Below are 20,343 nucleotides of genomic sequence, written 5' to 3' on the forward strand. Positions count from 1 at the left end.
GGCCCCCCGCCATGCCCCTCACCCCCCCGCTGCTGAATCCTTAAACACGGTGAGGGTGCTGGGATCCCAGCCCCGCATCTCTATTGCCAGGGCCATCACGACCCCGGCACGACCCTTCGAGTTCTCTTGAGGCTGGAGAGCCCAAAAGTCCGGTTTGAATCCTCCCAATTCCCTTTCGAGACCTAGAGCTAGAAGCTTTCTCTACAATGGGGCACCACGCCTGCCTTCCCCCGAGGGACAACCTCCCACCCCTACTTGGTAAAGGGGGCCATTTTTAGAGGCAGCTGCGAGGAAGAGCGAGTTTATTGCAAGTTCCAAGGAGGCAGCGCCCGGAGCGTGCCTTCCCCCACCAGCCTGCGTGGCTGCCTAAAGAAGGACGCCCTCCACACGCGTCCACTCGCTGGCAGCTCCTCCAGGTAGCCAACGCCTGCCTGCAGCCATCGCTCATTCCGCGCTGTCGCAATGCTTCCATTTCTTCTCGTCCCTTCCCCTCCCGAGGCCTTCTCTTGGGGAACAGAGGAAGCGCTTGCACCCTCCCGCTCTCGGGATCGTGGGGAGGGGAGCTAGATTCTAAGCAGGGGCGACTACCGCCCGGGACCTCCAGAGACCGGAAAAAGGGGGGAAGTGCGCGTGCCCAGAGGCGCGTGTCGGCTTCGCGGGGGTACCGAAGCGCGCCTGGCGCGCGTGCACTGCGCTTGCGCAGTGCTCGGGGCGGCGGGAATGGCGGGAACCCCGGCGTCTAGCTGGAGTCCCCAGCACGCAGCCAGCCGTTGCGCGCTACCTGGCCCGCTGAGGGCCTGGCGGACGGGCTGAACTGCAGCAGTTCTGCGATCAGGGCCTTGCAGCGCTCGGACAGCTCGAGGCCATCGGGGTAGAGGACGCCACGCTTCTGGCGCCTGGGCAGACCAGCGATGTCCGAGTCGTCGAAGGGCATGCACCCGGTGACCATGACGTAGAGCACGACGCCCAGGCTCCACACGTCGTACTTCTTGGGGTCGTATGGGATACCCAAGAGTACCTCAGGCGACGCGTAGGCGGCCGAGCCGCAGTAGGTGGTGCTCAGGTCAGGATAGCCGTGTGCCTGGCGACCAAAGCCAAAGTCAGTGAGCTTCACGCGGCGCTCGTCGGGGCTCAACAACACATTTTCGCACTTGAGGTCCCGGTGCACCAAGTGGTGGTCATGCAGGTAACGCACAGCCCCAGCGATCTGCGCGAAGAGGTCACGCGCCTGACCCCCGGGAATGCGCCCGCTGCGCTGCACTGCCTGCAGCAGGTCGGTGGCAGCCGCCTCCATCACGATATAGAGCTTCCCATTGCACACCTCTATGAACTCAAAGACGTGCACAATGTGCGGGTGTCGCACGCCCCGTAGGATGGACAGCTCGCGCGGCAGAAACTTGTTGACGAAGTCGGGCGGCGCGCGCCGCCGGTCCACCACCTTGATGGCCACTGTGCCCTTGTACTTCTTGGACGTGGCCACCTTCACCTTGGAGTAACTGCCCTCGCCTATCGTGCGTCCCAGCTTATAGCCGAGTTCGCTCAGAAGTTTGTCGCCCGACATGGTGGCGCCTGGGGCGCGCGGGGAGCAGGAGGCGGCTGCTGTCGGGGGGCGGCCGGACTCCAATATCGGGCCTAACCCATGGCGCTTGGCACCTGCACACCCGCACCCCCATGTGCCCACTCCCGGGTCCCCGCCGCAGCGGTGCCTTTTATTGCCCAGGTAACAATTTCTGCCTTGTGAAGTGACCACGGGCGTCACCCCGCCTTGGGGTGGGGGCCCCCTGGACCCCGCCCCACAGGGCCCCTAAGGCCATCAGGCTTTATGACTCATAATCGCTCTGAATGGCCCACTTCCCATGAGAGACCCTGGCAAAGGGTCCCGACCACCACTCGGGAGCAGAATCGGTGCCTGGCATTGGGGCGGCTCTTCATGAGTCGAATCTGAGCAGCAGTCGCCCCCCAGCTTCGTGTACCCAGCTCTGGCCATGTGGAGCTTTGGGACGCCCGCACAGCCCCGCGAAGGGGAGAAAACGAGAGAGGGGGCTTAACTCGGTGACCCGGCTCCCTCAGGAGCTTGGGGTCTCTGAATGGCCTCAGCACTGCACCAGAGGGAAGGTGTACGGAGGTGCTTTAGGGCAAGGACCCGGGCGACCGGACAGGCTACAGGCGTCTACACCGACTGAGCCAAGCCCCGTCTAAGAGAAGGAATACGGAGTCCTCGGCTACAGCCTGGCCGCCCAGTCGATCCCTGGACCTATTGCCCAAGCTCTCTTTCGCGATGGGATCGTTACACTAGCGTCCTAGGCGCCCTAGTCCCGCCCAAGACATGCGCGGTCCATTCCGCCACACTCATCATGGCGGCGGCCGCCGGACGTAACTTCCGCTCGCGGCCGGAAGTTGGGGTCCCGCGAGCATGGCAGCATCGAAGGTGAAACAGGACATGCCCCCGCCGGGGGGCTATGGCCCCATCGACTACAAGCGGAACCTTCCGCGTCGGGGACTGTCGGGTCAGTGTCGCACTACGCTGGGGTGTCAGGGTTGGGGCTTCGGGGCGCCGCGACGGGCGGGGGGCGCCGGGGAGTCTCGCGGGCCTCAGTTTCCGCCGCAGTGTGACGGGAGGCGGAGCCCAGGGATTCCCGAGAGCTTCGGTAGTAACGAGGATAACTGCTGGAGTTTGTCGAACGCTTATTAAGCGTTGTTTTCTTCACAGGACAGTCCGGGAGGTTGGTCCCGTTAATTCTTCCCATTCTACAGTTGGTTAGACAGATCAATGTAGCCCGTGCCCCGAGCCCTCAGCCACACTTCCTTTTCACAAGTGGGGAAACTGAGGCCCTGCCCCCAGGGCTACCCAGTGTAAAACTCGTGCTGAAACTGAAACATTGAGGGAATTTAGAAGATGTTCCTCTCTGGTAGTCCCTACCTGCGGATGTCCCAGGAATATGTATTCTTAAATTTTTCAAATGTTTTAAGTAACATTTAAAATTTTGTTATTGGGCTCAACACAAGAAAATGTAAAAGAAAAAAAAAAGTAGAAGGGCCACATACTTTGCACCTAGGGTTAACAGAGAAATACAAAATTTTATTTTGTTTTATTTATTTATTTTTAAGATTTTATTTATTTATTTGACAGAGAGAGACACAGCGAGAGAGGGAATACAAGCAGGGGGAGTGGGAGAGGGAGAAGGAGGCTTCCCGCGGAGCAGGAAGCCCGATATGGGGCTCGATCCCAGGACCCTGCGATCATGACCTGAGCGGAAGGCAGACGTTTAACCGACTGAGCCACCCAGGCGCTCCGAGAAATACAAAATTTTAAACAAGGATGAATACATTTCAGGGGCGCCTGGGTGGCTCAGTCGTTAAGCGTCTGCCTTCCGCTCAGGTCATGGTCCCAGGGTCCTGGGATCGAGCCCGGCGTCGGGCTCCCTGCTCAGCGGGGGGGCCTGCTTCTCCCTTTCCCACTCCCCCTGCTTGTGTTCCCTCTCTCGTTGTGTCTCTCTCTGTCAAATAAATAAATAAAATCTTAAAAAAAAAAAAAAAAGATGAATACATTTCCCATAACTCGTCAAACTTTATATTTAATGTTATGTACATGTGCCTCGATTAAAAAAAAATATACGGGCATGGTAAAAAAGAATTCAGACAGTGGGAAAGTATCAGGTGAAAACTCAAGCTCCTCCCAGCCCCTTCTTGGCTTTTTTGTTTCCCAAAACATCCGTTAGCAGACTTTTTCTATAAAGGACCAGATAAATATTTTACACTTTGGGGACCAGATGGTCTCTGTCCACTGTTGCTGCCTTTTTTTTTTTTTTAAGATTTTATTTATTTATTTGAGAGAGCTCAAGAGAGCACAAGCAGGGGGAGGGGGAGAGAGAGAGGGACAAGCAGACTCCCCACAGAGTGGGGAGACTGTAATGGTGCTCAATCCCAAGACCCCCAAGATCACAACCTGAGCCGAAGGAATGCTTAACCAATTGAGCTACCCAGGCACTCCTCTGCTGCTGCATTTTTACAGCTGTTTACAAACCTGAAAGTGTTCTTAGCCCAAGAGCCATTACAAAAACAGGTTACAGGCTAGATTTGGCATCACCTTGACACTTGACTCATCCCAGAACAGATTCAACAAAAATAATGTGATCTGAATTTCTTCAATTTCTTTTCTCAAGTATCACTAAACACCCAGGCCAATGTACCCCTCAGGTGTGCAGCATGAGGTCTGTTTACACATGTGCACCTGTGTGACCTGTAGCCAGACTGGGTTGACTGGGCTCCCCCTAGTCAACATGTCTCTTTTTTATTTTTAAGTCACAAATGTGCCCTTCATCCCAGTCCTCTCCCAGTTCATGACATGGAAGTGCCTCCCATGTGCCCTCTATACCATTATCTAGGCTTGGGCCTCCTAGTTACACCCCTTCACACCAACTTGCATTGTAGCATATACAAACCTGCCCCCTGGCTGCAGTGGGGTGAGGAAGAGACCCCTTCTGGTGGCATGGTCTTTGTTATGTCCCTGCATTCAGTAGTTGCTTGTTGAGTGTGCATGTGGCACTGAGCCCTGTCTGGAAGAGCTCATAGCCTAGCAGAGGAGATGAACATAACGCACCAGAATTTCCCATTTTGGCAAGGCCCGAGCTAACCAGGGCCTGCTTTAGCAAGGCTGGGCTGGAAGGACCTCTCTGAAAGTCCCCTAGGTGAAGGGAACAGCAAGTGCAATGGCCCTGCTCTCCATCCTGCACCCTACCCTAATCATCTGTCCTGTGCCCTCCTCCAGCCTTCTGTTTGAGCCATAGTCCCCAGTGGCCCTCTCCCCATTAGTCCTACACACAAGCCTGGCATCCACTCCCCTCCTCCCTGCCTAGATCACTCTCCACTAGCGTCCTAGAACCTGCAAAGCTGGCTCAGACCACCTTTAATCCACACTGTTCCCAAAGTGACTGCTACCCCCGTCTTTTCCACTCAGTTCTATTCTCCACTCCCTCCTGTGCCCAGTGGGTGGCCCTTTCTTTTTTTCCCTTGTGTCTTTAACTTTTTTTTTTTTTTTTAATTCACAGACAGTACCATACAATTCACCTATTTCATGTGTACACATCACAGATTTTTAGTCTATTCAGTTTCATAACCATCACCAGGATCTAAATTTGTAACACTTCTGGGGCACCTGGTGGCACAGTCGGTTAAGTGTCTGACTCTTGGTTTCGGCTCAGGTCGTGATCTCAGAGTCATGGGATTAAGCTCTGCATGGGGCTCTGCCATCAGCGGAGAGTCTGGTTGGGTTTCTCTGTCCCTCTGCCCCTCCCTCTCCCCGGGTGTGCGTGCTTGCATATGCTCTCTCTCTCAAATAAATAAATAAATCTAAATAAATAGATAAATTTATAACACTTCCATCACTCCAAAAGGAAACCCTGACCTCATGAGCAGTGACTCCTCATCCTCCCTCTCCCAGCCCCTGGCAACCACCAGTCTGCTTTGTGTTTCTATGGATTTGCCAGTTCTGGACATTTCATGTAAATGGGCTTCTATTTTATGTGGCCTCTGGTGTCTGGCTGCTTTCACTCAGCAGGATGTTTTTAATGTGCATGGTGTAGCATGTGTCCAAGCTTCATTTTACTTGTTTATTTTTTGGTTGAATAATATTCTTGTATGAATGGACCACAGTTTGCATATCCATTTACCACTTGATAGACATTTGAATTGTTGCCACATTTTTGGCTGCTTTGAACATTCCTGTGCAAGCTTCTATGTGGATATAGGTTTCATTTTTTTTTTTTTTTAAGATTTTATTTATTTATTTGACAGAGAGATAGACAGAAGAGCACAAGCAGAGGGAGTGGCAAAGGGAGAGGGAGAAGCAGGCTCTGCACTGAGCAGGGAACCTGATGCGGGACTCGATCCCAGGACCCTGAGATCATGACCTGAGCCGAAGGCAGACGCTTAACCATCTGAGCCACCCAGGCGCCGAGGTTTCATTTTTCTTGTGAGAAATTTCACCTAGGAGTGGCAGAGCTAGGTCATATGGTAACTCCACATTTAACGTTTCAAGGAACTGCCAAACTGTTTTCCAAATTGGCTGTACTGTTTTACGTTTCTTCCTGCAGTTAGTTTATGGAATTTCCAATTTCTCCACATCTGGACAACACTAATTAGTTTCCTTTTTTTTTAAATTCTAGCCATCCCAGTGGGTGTGAGGTGATATCTTATTGTGGTTTTGATTTGCATCTCCCTGGTGACTAATGATGTTGAGCATCTTTTCATGTGTCTATAGGCCATTTGTATAGCTTTCCAGGAGAAATATCTTCCAAGTCCTTTATACATTTTTTAATTGGGTGGTTCATTGTTTTTTGGGTTTTTTTTTAGTTTTTTTAGTTTTTTTGAGTGAGAGAGTGTGCAAGCGCAGGGCAGGTGGGGAGGAGAATCTTAAGCAGGCTCTACACCCAGCATGGAGCCCAAATGCAGGGCTTGATTCCACAGCCCTGAGACCATGACAGCCTTTCACCAAGAGTGGGATGCTTAACCGGCTGAGCCACCCAGGTGCCCCAGGTTGTTCATCATTTTATTACTGAATTACAGAGTTCTTTATACATCTTGGTTACCATTCCCTTATCAGATACATGATTTTCAGAGACTTTCTTCCATTCTGGGGGTTGTCTTTTCAGCTTGACGGCATCATTTGTAGCACAAAAGTTTTTCATTTCAGTGAAGCCTAATTCATCTGTTTTTTTTCTTTTGTCACTTGTGCTTCTGGTGTCCTAGCTAAGAAGCCATTGCCTCATCCAAGGTCACAGAGACTGACAAATCTGTTTTCTAAGAGTTTTATAGTTTTAGCTCTCAAATTGAGGTCTTTGATCCATTTTCAGTTAATTTTTGTGTGTGGGGGAAGGAAAAAGCACACTTTATTCTTTTGCATGTGGCTATCCACTTATCCAATTTGCTGAAAGACTATTCTTTCCCCATTGAATTATCTTGGCACCCTTGTCCAAAATCAATTGACCGTAAATGTGAGGGTTTATTTTTGGACTCTCAGCTCTGTTCCATCAATGTACACGTCTATCCTGATGCCATGCCACACTGTCTTGTACACACAGCTGTGTGTTAAGTTTGAAATTGTGAAGTGTGAGTCCTCCAACTTTGTTGTTTTTTAGAATTGTTTGGTTAATCTGGGCCCTTGAATTTCCATATGAATTTCACAATCTGCTCCTCGGTTTCTGTAGGGCTGGTAAGGGGGAAAGGTTGGGATTCTGATGGGACTCCATTGAACTGGTACCTTAGTTTGGGGAGTGCTGCCATCTGAACAATGTTAAGTGCTGATACTGAACACAGGATGTGTTTCCATTTATTCAGGTCTTCTTTACTCGTGGCCTTGCACCCACTTCTGGGCATGCCCCTCATCAGCCTCCCCCACCAGACTGGCAGCTCCTCAGGCACAGACCCACGCTGAGGGTCTGGGTTCTCAGCCTCACCACTGTCAGCAAGAAAGAGCTGTACATTCGTACAGGTCACCTTTATCTTGGAATTTATCTTACACATGGGCCCACACGTGAGTGCCTGGTGTGAAGACAAGGGGTCTCCATGAGGATAGCCCAGGATTATGCCCTGGGGCCCAGTCAAAAGAAGAGGCCCCTGGGCTTCTCTATAGCTACTGAAAAGAAAGAGGCAGCTCTTCTAAGATGTTCCTGTCTAGCCCAGGTGGTCAGCCATGTGTAAGAGCCATAGTTGTGCAGGGAGCTGGTTCTGGGCACTCGGGCCTCTCGGGAGAGGTTCTCCCTCTGTGCATAGGAACCAGGCGCCCTCGCTGTCTGCCCCCTATAACATGGAAGTGTCTTACTCTGAGCTAATGTTTGTTTTGCGTTTTTAAGATTTATTTATTTATTTATTTGAGAGCGAGGGAGAGAGAGAGAGAGCATGAGCACAGAGGGGAGAGGGAGAAGCAGACTCCCTGCTGATCAGAGCCCGATGCAGGGGCTCAGTTCCAGGACCCTGAGATCATGACCTGAGCCGAAGGCAAGCGCTTAACGAACGGAGCCACCCAGGCGCTCCTGAGCTAATGTTTTTAACAAGTTTAACTGAGGGGCTGGGCGCCTGGGTGGCTCAGTCGTTAAGCGTCTGCCTTCGGCTCAGGTCATGATCCCAGGGTCCTGGAATCGAGTCCCACATCGGGCTCCCTGCTCAGCAGGAAGCCTGCTTCTCCCTCTCCCACTCCCCCTGCTTGTGTTCCTGCTCTCGCTATCTCTCTCTCTGTCAAATAAATAAATAAAATCTTTAAAAAAAAAAAACAAGTTTAACTGAGGGGCTGAAAAATCTAACCAGCTTCTCATGCATCTTTGGGTCCAGTAGAGATGCCAGAAAAAACGTGTGCTGCACCGAGCTGAAGAAGAAAGATGAGGACAGGGACAACAGAGGCCCCCTGCAGGCAGCGAGCAGGGCCGGGACTCCCAGAGCCCCTCTGCCCCCCACAAGTCCTAGGGAGTGGCCTCACCCACCATTTGCTGGTCATTTACTGGGTGTTAACTGGAGCTCGACCTGGCCAAGTTTGTCAGTTTTTCCAGGCAACCACAAGGCCTGTCCAGGGAAGAGACTACAGCTCAAAAGATTAGAGGGTATGGGGTGAGCTAGCCCCAACCAGGCCGCAGGCAACTTGGGCTTCCCTGAAGACCGCAGCAGGCCCACAGCCTGTCAGTCAGAATTATAGCGCAGGTGCCTGCTGGTGTCAGTAAATATTCATGGCAGCCTCTGTCCCCTGGTGCCCAGGCAGGGGGCTTAATCTGCTGGGCCAGGAGGCAGTACCCCAGGGAGCCCAGGGGTGGCTGGGCGGGCCCTGCAGGGCACTGCCTGCCTGTGGCAGCCCCATCCAGCCCCCTGTGGGCAGCACTCAGAGAAGTGGCCCAGGCAGCCAGGAGCCACCATGGAGCTGGACCCAGCTGTAGACACCATCCTTCCCCATGGAAGCACCTTCTGACTGGGAACCAAACAACCTTCTAGAAGATTGTGGGGCTGGGGCCACCCAACCATAAACAGCAAGACCCTCGGGCTCTCCTGCAGTCCCTGCCCAGACTGTACCTTCTAGAAACTGTGCAGAGGTGTGGCAGCTGCAGCTACCTCCCTTGTCAGAGAAAAGCTGAGGCAGCCTGGTGTCCCTGCCTGCAGGGCAGGTGAACAGAATAAAGAGTGGTCTGCAGTTTCGGAGGAGGGGGTCCAAGGGAAGGGGCCGGTGGACATTCCACAGGGACAAAAAAATAATCTGAAGAAATATGCACTAGAGACAGTACTGGCCATCTCTAGGAGGGGGTCACTAAGACTTTCACCTTTTCCCGCATCAATATTTCTGGTGTATTTGCACGGCAAGCGGATTAATACTTCACGAGAAGAAACTACAAGGGGTGGCCTGTCCCAAGGGTAAGTAAGCGCTGAGCTGGTGGCCCCTCTCCCCACAGGCTACAGCATGTTTGCTGTGGGCATTGGGACCTTGCTCTTCGGGTACTGGAGCATGATGAAGTGGAACCGCGAGCGCAGGTAGGCCCCAGGCCCCAGGCTGCTGAGGGCGGGAGTGCACCTGGTGTCCACTGGGGCCCTTTGTCAACCCCTCAAGACCCAAGGAGTATGGACCTGGACTGAGTCCATTTCTGAACTTTCCACTCAAGAAAGGACTCATAAGTGAGCAGCTCTTCACTGGGCATCCCTTGGCCTCTGCTGCTAGGGACCTGAAGGTCTGGATTAGGACAGCCCATCAGGTGGACATGGAGGGGCAGACCCAGAACATGCTCTCTTAGTGGGTTTTTGTCAGTGGTAACCAGGCAGTGAGGACAATAAGGGCTTAGAAACAGGCCACGCAAGACAATGGTCGTGCCAGCCACAGGGGGCCTTAGGCACCAAGGCAGATGGTGGCCTCCATTCAGACTCTGGCTGCCTCTAAGCTGGCCTGATGCCCTGCCTGGTGACCCCTCCTCATTGACCCCTTACTGGCTGAGCCCGTCTGCCCTGCCCCACCCCACCCTGTGTTACGTGTCCTTAGCACCCCCTTTGAGCTCACCTGCCCTCCACAAGTCTGGGAATACCGGAGGGTAGTGCTGAAGGCAGCCGGCATGTGTCAGGTACTGGACGTTGAGTACGCTCAGACCAGGTCCGGCTTCCCGGGAGCACCCGCGGAGAGATGGACACAGTAGTGACAACTGTGTGGCTGTGGTGGGGGCAGCGGCTTGGAGTGGGGCTGCTCATCCAGACCCTTCCCTGTGTGGCTGAGATTCCTAGCGATGAGGAGCCACTTGCGTGGCCACATCACTGGGTGCCGCTCCCCCAGCGTGAATGGGGCTGGTGGCTCAAAGAGACAGAACTGCCTGCCCTGGACTCACACCCCACGTTATTTTGACATGAAGAGGATGTGGTTTTATAAGGCCCAGAGCCCTGTGATAAAGGTCCCATCCCCCATCCCCAGTTCACCACAATCATCAGGCCAGGGCTGTTTTTAGGATTAAGAAATAAAGTTTTTAATTAAAAAGAAAGTGTGAAGCCAGCAGTCTTGTGGACCAGTGCCTGTGCCACCTGCGTGCCCCCCCCAACCCCCCCGCCCCGTTTCCCATCTTCTGGCAGGTAGAGCTTACTGCCCAAGCCTTGCCCCGCTCACTTGCCTCTCGCCCAGCCCCCTTCCCCATGCTCACCCTGTGGCTCTAAGGCCACGTCATCTACCCCAGCTCCAGCCTGATCTAATCTGTTGGTTTGGGGGGTTCACAGGCGCTTGCAGATCGAGGACTTCGAGGCCCGCATCGCGCTGATGCCGCTGTTGCAGGCAGAGAAGGACCGGAGGTGGGGCCGCTGAGACCAGGGGTGGAAGGTCACAGGCCTGAATGTCCCATCCTGCAGTGCAGGACCTGGCCAGAATGCACGTGGGGACTGACAGCTGTGTCCTTGCATACGTGGGGTTGCTGTCACCCTTGGAGAGGGCCCCAAACTGACTTAAAGTGGGAACCCAAGGGACAGAATGGGAAGGCTCCCTGAAGGAGAAGACATTGAGGCTGCAGCAGGAGGACAGTAGAAGTTTGTAGTGGGGGGGAAGGGACAAGAGGGGTCAGCATGTGCAGGGTTGGAAGTGGCAGGAGGTGATGGGGAGTAGAACAGGGAGGGTCCTGGTAGGTCTGTTAGGCAGGGGTCCCTCGGGGTGCTCAGGCCTGTCCCTCACCTTCCATTCCACCCCACAGGGTCCTGCAGATGCTTCGAGAGAACCTGGAGGAGGAGGCCATCATCATGAAGGATGTGCCTGACTGGAAGGTGGGTCCTGGGCAGGGAGCGTGGGGGTCCAGGCCACTGCAGAAACACAGGCACCATGGGAAACCTGTGGCTGAGAGGAGTAGTGGGGGCCAGGCATGAGGAGGAGAAGGCAGAAGCTTTTGGTGTAGACAGAGTAGCCACTAGGCCTAGTGGGGTCCCAGTAGGTAGTGTGGGCCTGAGGGGGTAGCTGCACCCCCACCCATATTCCTCTGTCTCCACAGGTGGGTGAGTCTGTGTTCCACACAACGCGCTGGGTGACTCCCATGATGGGCGAGCTCTATGGGCTGCGCACGAATGAGGAGATTCTCAATGCCACCTACGGCTTCATGTGGTACATGTAGGGGCCTGCTCCCCTCGGACCACTTGGACCCCCTACACCCTCCCCACTGGGAAAGAATAAATGCTCTGGAGACCTGCCTGCCTGTGTCCCAGTGACTGAGTGACCTGCGAGTGGGGCACCATTGGGTTACACGTGGCCTGGTGACATAGGGTCTAGACCTGGGGACTCTGCAGAAGATGCCAGGAGGGGTGGCCTCAAAACATACCCAGAGACTGCGCCTGGATCCATCAGCCTTGGCTCACAAATACGCCTGGATTTTCCTACCTCTGTTGAAACCTTCCTTGTCAGTAGCCCACCCCTCCAGGCTGGGGTTCCCCCCCAACCCTGCACCCTGAGCACATCAGTGAGTGGGGAACCTAAAAAGCAGAGCATGGGATGGAGGGGCACCGGAGGCGTGTCCCCTTGCTCCCAGGCCAGGACTCCGTTACGGGGGTCGCTACCTGTCTGGCTTCCTTCCGTTCCCAAGGCAGCTCCACTCCTGGCACGAAAGGGTTAGGTTTGCCTGCGCCCGCCAGCCAATGGCTGCGCGCAGCGCCTTCGCGGCGCCGCCTGATTGGCGGAAGCACAGGGTGGGAGGGGAGGAGGCCCCTGTACCCTGGGATGCTCTTAAAAGGCTGTGGCTGTGGCCGCCGGGCCTTGGGCACCGGCTCACCTCGGCCATGAGCAGCGCGGCCCGCCCGGACCCAGCGGAGGCGCCCGAGGAGCGGCGTTTCCTCAGGTCAGCCAGGGATGGGGATGCCAAAGCCCATGGCAGAGATGCAGCCCGGAGCCGGGGGCATCATGGGCAGGGCAAGGCTGGGAGGAGGTCTCATGGGCAGGATGGATCAGAGGCAGGGGCATGGCCAGGATGGGGCCTGAGGGGTCCTGAGGCCCACCCGCATTTCCCTGGAGAGACAAGCCTGCAGCCTGCTGCTACCAGTGCCTTCTAAGCTGCGTTGCCCAGGGAAACTGCATCCGCCTGGGGCTCACCCCTAAGTGAATCATTCAGCAGCACCGCTAGTAGCTCTCCCATCACCCTTCAACCCAATCCAGGCCCACCTCCCCTTTCCATCTGTCCTTGGAACCCTGGAAGCTCCCACCCTTCGTTCCCCTTGGTAGCCCACCGGCTACTATCTCCTTGACCAGGGAAGGAAACTGAGGCCTGGGTTGGGAAACCACTGTCTGAGCCAAGGCTAGGGTTTTTGAATATGTGGGCCACTTGCCAGTAGTTTGATTGGATTTGGGGTCTGGAGTTGGCAGCTGTGGCTGTGTCTCCCACCTCATCCTGAGTTATTTTGTGATCTGGGACCCCAAGCAGGGCTGTGGACCTCAGTGTAAACCAGATTCATCTGATATCCCCTTGTCTGGCCTCCTCTGGCCACTATCCACTCAGGCCGTCCGGGCAGATATTGTCCAGTGACTGGCTGATGTTCAGATTGAGTCTGTAGACCCAACACATCCTTGACAGAAGAGAGCTGAAGCTGATTTCACCTGGCATGGGGGATGGTGGGGCCAGTTGTGCAGCGTCTCAAATGCCAACTGAGGAGTGATGGGGCACTGGGGTGGGTAGGAGTGGAATGCGCAAGCAAGGAGACAATGAGGTTAGAAACAATGGGCGCGTAGGTGTGGTGAGGAATTTGAATATTCTCTGAATATTGGGGAGCCATAAGCAGGTTTGAGACAAGTGGCAATGCGATCTGGCGTTTAAGAGCCCCCATGGCTCTTGTGTTGAGGAGGAGTTTGAGGGCCATGAGACTGTTTTAGGCAGCCAGGTGAGCAATGATGGTGGGCTGGTGGGCAGAGGCCTGAAGGTCAGAAGCAGATGGAGCCAAGAGAGCAGGGAGGGTCTGGCATGGGCAGCCTGGCTCCAGGGCTTCACCTCCAAAAGAGCCCGCTCCTGGAAGCATTTTGGGAGAACAGGCCCAGTTCCTTTGAAAGCAGGTCACCTCAGCCTTTGTGCTCTCGGGGAAATCCTGGTCCTCGCAGTTCCTCTCATCTGGGGACTGACATCGGGAGAAGCAAGAGGCACATCGTAACTGAGCCCCCCACCTCTGGCCAGTCCCACAGTGGCGCTGCCCTGTCCCCCTCCCCCACCAGCCCTGATTCCCACTCAGACCCCACCTAGAGCTGCCAGTGTCCCTACCCCCAGGCTCCTAGCTGGGACCATCCTCCCCATTATCACTCTAATGACCAGTTAGGCAGGAAGATAATGTTCCAAGTGGTGGCCTGAGGCCAAAGCTTTGGGACAGAGGAAGAAGAGGAAGAATGGGTATTCCCCCCACCCTTCTCATCTTCCCCTCACCCTCCTGTGGGGGCAGCAGCCAGAGCTGTCACAGATGAAGGTGGAGGAATGAGCCACATTTCCAAACACACCTTCTCCAGTGTTCTCTCCTGGGAGCCGGGCCAGCCTGCCCAGGGAGTGCTCTTCATCTGCCCCACCGTGAGCTCCTTTTCCCCAGCTGGTCTTTCAACCTTATCTGAAGTCAGCTGGGGTTGAATCTGGCTCTGGTTGCTGGGGTGACTCAGGGCATGTGTCCTCCCTGCCCTAAGCCTCCATCTCCCCCATGTGCGTGGGCCCCCAAAGTGTCTTTCTGACCCAGTTTCTCAGTTTCCCTTGCTTGGCTCCAGCCACAGTGGCCTCACTTCTGTCCCTTCAGTCTGCCAAGCCCATTCCCACTACAGGGCCTTGGCCCTCACTCTTCTTCCACTTGGATTACCTCCCAAAGTGCTCCAGGCCATCTCCTCCAGGAAGCCATCCCTGATTCCCCCCTCCTGCAGCAGTCTTCATTCCTTACCTATGCCCCTCCTGCTGCCCGGCCTGATTTTGCTGCAAAATTGGCCAGAAGGTTGTGGTCTCTTGCTCGCAGAATTGAAGGAAGGAACCTAAAGATTCACCCCAGGAAACCTCTGCTATCTGTAGGTCTGCCTCTGCTTCTTTGCTCACACCCTGTATGGCTCTGGAAACAGACACCAAGGGTAGAAGTCCGTTTTCTCACTTGCTTCCTGCATGACTCTGGGCAAGCCATTTGGTTACTCTGAGTGGTTGAATATTCTTCTGGGCCTGGTTCTGTTGCTACTACTATGATCTCTAGGGTCTGCTGAGCTGGGGGTAGGTGCTCTTCCCCAGCAGGAAAGAGTCCTGCTAGGGGAAGCTAGCATCAGGACATAAACCCTGCCCAGCTGCCCCAACCCCTGATTCTGGGGGACCATTTCCAATCTTCAGTGCCAGCTCTCCTTCTCTGCCGCCACTACAGCCCATGCCCGTTGGAAGCCCCTAAGCCAGGGCTAGCTTGGTCCCTGCTTTTGGAAGAGTCCAACACTTGGTTGTCATTATCTTAAAATTCTTAAGTAATGGGGCCCGTGTTTGCATTTTGAAATGGGCCTTGAAATTTATCTAAACCTACGCGGACTTTACTTTTGCAAAAGAAGAAGCAAAACTAAGATGTGACAGATCCCAGTCACTCAGGGAGTTGATGGCAGACCTTCACCTCAAATGAGTAAATCCCATCTCTCTTGCCACAATTATTGAAGGGTCACCAATAGGTCTGATAGCTGTGGGTTCCACATCCACCTCCCTAAGTGAGCCATCGAACTCCTCTGCAGCCTTCAAAATCCACCTCCCTCAGGCACCTCCTCCCCCAGCCCAGTCTGCCCCCTCCAGTGTTCTGGAGCTTGCTCAGTGTTTTCCCCTGCATGAAATTCGCCCATCACCGTCATCAGTCTTTCCCACCCATTCCTCCTTCTGGGTTCTTCCCGCGGTGGGGATGGGCGAATCTGGGCGGGGCTCCAGTCTCCCCCCGCGTTGGGACAGTAGAACCAACGTGCGCCACCACGCGTTCCTCACCACCAGAGGGCGCCCGTACCTTGGGCTTCAGCTTAAACCTTCTGCAGCTCCTTTCAACCGCATGCACGTCTAATGGAGAAACTGAGGTTGGGGGTGGCGCTAGGGCCTGGCTGGGAACGTTGGTGGAATGTTACTGGTTCCATCTGAGCCTCTCTAAGTCTCTCTCTTTGTGTCTTTGAGCGTCTCTCCCCACTCTGTCCCCTAGCACTGCCGAGGCGGCCGCCCTGGAGCGGGAGTTGCTGGAGGATTATCGCTTTGGGCGGCAGCAGCTGGTGGAGTTGTGTGGCCATGCTAGTGCTGTGGCTGTGACCAAGGTATCTGACCCCTGAACCTTGACCTTGACCCCATCCAGATGGCCAGCCCACCAGAGCCGAGGCCTAGCTGCATGACCCGGATGGCCAAAATGGTCTAGGACTCAAGAATCCCCTTTTTTTGTGTGGAGCTACTCCAGCCCATTATTCAGATGGGGAAACAGGCCTAGAGAGGCTCATCACTGGTCTAGACCAGGCAGGGACCCAAGACCCTAGGTGTCAGTGAGGGTCAGGGCAGAGATAGGAGTCCCCAAAGACTTGGAGGCTGGGAAGCAGAGACAGGCTACTGCAGGATGCTCCTGGGGCCCTTTGTGACCACCCGCCTCTGCCATCTCCTGGATCTCAGTAAGGGAGACATCAGTTCCTGCAGGCTGAGTACCTCCAAATAACCCCATGCTGCAGATGGGGAAACTGAGGTCCAGACGCAGGGAGTGGCCTGCAAAGGGTAGGTCCCAGGGGGTAAATAAGCAGAGCTGTGTCTGGATCCAGGGCAAAGCCCCAGCTTCGAGGTGTCTCCAAGAGACGCGAGAGTAATAAGCAATGATGATGCTGCCTTCCAGTGCTTTTGGCCACGTTGTCAAACTGTGGGCCTGTTTCCTCCTCCAAAGCAAGTGTAATAAACTGACAGCAGTCAATAAACACAAATGTCTTAGAGAAGTGCCTGATGGCGTCAGGGCTCCAGGACGTAACCTTTCTCTTCCTCCTCTTCTTGTCACCACTGCAGACTTTTGTTAAACACAATTTCTTTATGTAGGCTCAGTTTGTTTGTTTTTTTCACGTTCCTATTTCCAAATGAAATATATCCTGAGTGAAGCTCCTGCAGGAGAAGGAAATGATGACCATCAAAGCCCCAAAATCCAACATAGTAAACACTTGCCTGGCCCTTGCTGACTGAATGTCGTTTGGTTTTGCCCTGAAAGCCCCAAGTCTGTCCAGAAGGCCCTCAGTCCCAGCCAGCCCAGATATTGTCGCCCTCTCCCCGGTCTCCAGTCTCGGGCTCTGGGCCTGGCATGATGGGGTTGCAGGTGCCCTCGGGGTGGGGCAGGACCTCGCTGAGAACTTGAGGAGGAGACAAAGAAATACCAAGCCCTCTGCGTAGCTGGAAGTTAGGGTACAGACAGGCCCCCTGGAGCCCCTGGTCTCAGAGAGGCCCTGTGACCCTGTCAGTGCCATTGTCATTCCCATTTGATAGAGGCCAAGGGAGGCTGGGAGAGGAGAGGGGGCTGAGGCCATACAGGGAGTCAGGGCAGGGCTGCGGCTGGAACACCAGTGCTCTGAACTCCTGTGTTAAAGAGACTGATGCACAGGGGCACCTGGGTGGCTCAGTCGTTAAGCGTCTGCCTTCGGCTCAGGTCATGATCCCAGGGTCCCAGGATCGAGCCCCGCATCGGGCTCCCTGCTCTGCAGGAGGCCTGCTTCTCCCTCTCCCACTCCTCCTGCTTGTGTTCCCTCTCTCACTGTGTCTCTCTCTGTCAAATAAATAAATAAAATCTTTAAAAAAAAAAAAAGAGGGAGACTGATGCACAGGCCCAGAGACGCAGAGAGTCTGGGAGATAGAGACAGAGAAAAAGAGAGACACAGAAATGCAGGCACAGAAAGACTACAGAGAGACAGATGGGGGGGATAGACACAGACAGAGAGATACAGAGAAGACAGGTGATGGCAGAGGCAGATGGAGAGAGACAGGGCATCTTGGGTTGGAAAAGTACCCCCCCGCTTTGGGGCCTCCAGGGGGGGCTGAGCCCTGGAAACGTGGGCGAAGGAGGGGGCAGCCACTGCGGTGGAAAAAGGTGGAAGAATGTCTGCAACTCAGGCCGAGAATAAACAAACCGCACTCTGGGCACCAGGTGGTGGCAGAAGGCACGTTTTCCTGCTCCAGCTTGGCAGAGCCTGAAGCAGGGACTCTGCATCTCCAAGGAGGAACTTGAGGCCCCCAGAGGCCATGCCCTTTGCCCAGAATGCCTGTCCTCCTGTTCTGTTGCCTCTAGGCCCGTGCCCATCCCTTCTGCTACTCCAGGCCTCAGTTTCCCCACCCAAACAAGGAGGAATTCCAGACATCATGCCTTTGCCTTTGCTGTGCCCTCTGCCAGGTGTTCCCCTTGCCTACTCTCTCCCGGAAGCAGAGGACAGTGCTGGTCGTGTGTGGCCCGGAGCAGAACGGGGCTGTGGGGCTGGTCTGTGCCCGGCACCTGCAGATGTTTGTGAGTAGCAAGGACCCCCTTGGCCTCCTAGGGTCACCCCCTCAACCCTGTCCCTGCAGAAATTGCTCCCTCTTCTTGGTAGTGTCCCAGGGGGACATTGAGGCTGGAGAGGTTACAGAATAAGCCCAGTGCTTGCCCCAGGTATCCAGGTCTGGGGGCTAAGGCCCAGCAGGGAGCCTGAAAGGGGCCCCAGTGCTGACTCCTTTCTGCGCCCCCCCCCCCACCAGGAGTACGAACCGACCATCTTCTACCCTACACGCTCACTGGATCTGCTGCACCGGGACCTGACCACCCAGTGTGAGAAGATGGACATCCCCTTCCTGTCCTATTTGCCCACGGAGGTCAGCGCTTGGTGGCAAATGAGGGGGGAAGTGGGGGACAGTGCCCAAAGGCCGCCCCCTGACCCTGCCTGCTCTCTTAGGTCCAGCTCATCAACGATGCCTACGGGCTGGTGGTGGACGCTGTGCTGGGCCCTGGCGTGCAGCCGGGTGAGATCGGGGACCCCTGCACGCGGACACTGGCCATACTCAAGCTGCTGTCCATCCCCCTTGTGAGCCTGGACATTCCCTCAGGCATGCCGGGCAGGAGGGGGGGCATGTTGGGGACTTGGGGGGGGGGGCCTCTGCACCCCAGCTTCTGGTGGCGCCAGCCTGTCTCCGAGCCTCAGTTTCCCTAGCATGGATGGCTCATGCACTCTGGGTGAGGGTCATGTCCATCCCTCAGGGAAGACCGAGGCTGCTGCCCAGGTGATGCCCTGTCCCATCCCCCCAACACCCAGCCCAACATGCCCGCTGCCCACCCTGGCCCAGTTGCCTGGGCAGACGTGAGCTCACTCGGCAAAGGCCTCACCCGTCCTGGCCGCCGCCCCACGCCTGCTGGAGCCATTAGGCGACGGGCAGACGGAACAAACAGCTGCTGGCCAGCCGGACCCTCCACGGGGCTGGCCACACTCAGGGGGATATCCCCCAGCTTGCAAGACCTCAGGGCCATCCCAGCAGGGTGCCAGAGAGCAGGGGGTTAGCTATGCAGAGATGGGCTGTCTGGTCCAAGGGTGGAGACTAGGGTCACAGAAGGAAGGATTAAAGTCAGAGGGAGGAGGCTTTTAGTTAGTGGCTCCAGACTCTGGTCAGAAGCAGGGGAGAAGGCAAGACCCCTAGTCTGAAGGTAGAGGCTCATTTGAGAGGTGGTAGAGGCTAGGGCACAGTGAGGGAGGGCGTCAAGTCAAAAAGCAAGATTTAGTCCGAGGGCGAAGACAGAGATGTCAGGTCAGAGGGAAGAGTCTCTAGTCAGAAGGAGGATGATGAACACTCAGGTTGGGTGAGGATGATGAACGCTCAGGCCATGTTCTGTTGGAGTCAAGGACCAGGAGTAAGGAGACAGATCTGATGGGGGAAGACTGCCTGAGGATGGGGGCAAGTCTGTCCTCTGAAAGGAGAGTGGGGATCTGGTCAGAGGGGGAAGGCAGCTAGGAAGCCTGGGTGGAAGGAGGCTCTAGTCTAAGTGGGAAAGCTCAAGATTGATAGGGAGGGAGTAATGGGGACAGATGCTGGGTCAGAAGGCAGAGGCATGGGTCTGACTGGGAAAGGGCAGCAAGTGGAAATGTAGTCTGAAGGCAGAGGCTGAGTCAGATAGAGGAGAAAAATTAGTAGCATGATGGGAGCAGGGGCAGAAAAGTATGAAGACAGACGCTCTGGTCAGAGGAGGAGGGAAACATCTCCAAAGAAGGGGAGACACTGGTCTGAAGGCGGAGGCCCAGTTCTGTGGGGAGGCAGGTCTGACCAAGACTCACGTGTCAGAGAGCAGAGGCTGGGTCTGATGGGGAAGGGGAAGTGGGCGGTGAGGCGGCAAGTCTCTCTCCTCTGAAGGCAAGCACCCCTCCCAGCTCCCGATTCCCTCTCCCTCCCACCCCTCCTCCCTCAGGCTGGGACGCGGAGACCGGTGGCGGCGACACCGAGGATGGGCTCCGGCCAGACGTGCTGGTATCGCTCGCCGCGCCCAAGCGCTGCGCCGGCCGCTTCTCCGGCCGCCACCACTTCGTGGCCGGCAGGTTCGTGCCCGACGACGTGCGCCGAAAGTTCGCTCTGCGCCTGCCGGGATACACGGGCACCGACTGCGTCGCGGCGCTGTGACCGCCACCCGCGTCCTGGCGGCTTGGACCCGCGCCAATAAACAGACGTCCCACCACCACCTCGCCTCCTCCTTCTCTGTGCGCCGGGTTCGCCGCCCGGGTGGGCAAACTCGGGAAGGGACTTGCCACCGTCCCCCAGCGCCCAGGCCGGAGGGATGGAGGGTAGTCGTCGAGTGGGACTTCCCGCTGGCCGAGAAAACTAGCGCCAGAAGAGTAGAGGGTAGACTCAGGGTGGGACTTCCAGCATGCTCGGGGTGGCCTAACGCCAATAGGACTGAAGTTAGACC

The 20,343-nt window shown here is 55.5% G+C and overlaps 3 protein-coding genes across 5 annotated transcripts; 2 read left to right on the forward strand and 1 right to left on the reverse strand.

Moving 5' to 3' along the window:
* Positions 1-583: 583 nt before the first annotated feature.
* TSSK6 (testis specific serine kinase 6) lies at positions 584-2,395 on the reverse strand. Its single transcript, XM_006744566.2, has one exon. It carries the CDS (start codon positions 1,559-1,561, stop codon positions 740-742), a length of 822 nt encoding a protein of 273 aa, XP_006744629.1. The 5' UTR covers positions 1,562-2,395; the 3' UTR covers positions 584-739.
* On the forward strand, positions 2,368-11,671 carry NDUFA13 (NADH:ubiquinone oxidoreductase subunit A13). The gene is made up of 5 exons (XM_006744565.3): positions 2,368-2,507; positions 9,426-9,504; positions 10,720-10,791; positions 11,184-11,253; positions 11,475-11,671. The coding sequence occupies exons 1-5, from the start codon at positions 2,414-2,416 to the stop codon at positions 11,592-11,594; spliced, it is 435 nt and encodes a 144-aa protein (XP_006744628.1). The 5' UTR covers positions 2,368-2,413; the 3' UTR covers positions 11,595-11,671.
* A 484-nt stretch (positions 11,672-12,155) lies between these two features.
* YJEFN3 (YjeF N-terminal domain containing 3) lies at positions 12,156-20,108 on the forward strand. 3 transcript variants are annotated; one of them, XM_031040468.2, is made up of 6 exons: positions 12,156-12,311; positions 15,622-15,730; positions 17,818-17,928; positions 18,156-18,269; positions 18,350-18,478; positions 19,849-20,108. In XM_031040468.2, exons 1-6 carry the CDS (start codon positions 12,253-12,255, stop codon positions 20,095-20,097), a joined length of 771 nt encoding a protein of 256 aa, XP_030896328.1. In that variant the 5' UTR covers positions 12,156-12,252; the 3' UTR covers positions 20,098-20,108. The 3 variants fall into 3 exon arrangements, with proteins under 3 accessions (XP_030896328.1, XP_081672311.1, XP_006744627.1); XM_081816185.1 differs by having other exon boundaries at positions 12,158-12,311; positions 18,350-18,416; XM_006744564.3 differs by having other exon boundaries at positions 12,162-12,311; positions 18,350-18,500.
* The last annotated feature ends 235 nt before the right edge of the window (positions 20,109-20,343 follow it).

This window comes from Leptonychotes weddellii, chromosome 1 (assembly GCF_054177405.1).
Source record: "Leptonychotes weddellii isolate Sample4059 chromosome 1, ASM5417740v2, whole genome shotgun sequence".
In the NCBI taxonomy this organism is placed as follows: Eukaryota; Metazoa; Chordata; class Mammalia; order Carnivora; family Phocidae; genus Leptonychotes; species Leptonychotes weddellii.

Bases quoted from the DNA above. Each gene is read 5' to 3' on its own strand.
- NDUFA13 (XM_006744565.3), top strand. From the start codon at position 2,414: ATGGCAGCATCGAAGGTGAAACAGGACATGCCCCCGCCGGGGGGCTAT. The intron at 2,508-9,425 runs GTCAGTGTCGCA...CTCTCCCCACAG, and splicing joins TCCGCGTCGGGGACTGTCGG to GCTACAGCATGTTTGCTGTG. The intron at 11,254-11,474 runs GTGGGTCCTGGG...CTGTCTCCACAG, and splicing joins AGGATGTGCCTGACTGGAAG to GTGGGTGAGTCTGTGTTCCA.
- YJEFN3 (XM_031040468.2), top strand. From the start codon at position 12,253: ATGAGCAGCGCGGCCCGCCCGGACCCAGCGGAGGCGCCCGAGGAGCGG. The intron at 18,270-18,349 runs GTCAGCGCTTGG...CTGCTCTCTTAG, and splicing joins TGTCCTATTTGCCCACGGAG to GTCCAGCTCATCAACGATGC. The intron at 18,479-19,848 runs GTGAGCCTGGAC...CTCCTCCCTCAG, and splicing joins AGCTGCTGTCCATCCCCCTT to GCTGGGACGCGGAGACCGGT.
- TSSK6 (XM_006744566.2), bottom strand. From the start codon at position 1,561: ATGTCGGGCGACAAACTTCTGAGCGAACTCGGCTATAAGCTGGGACGC.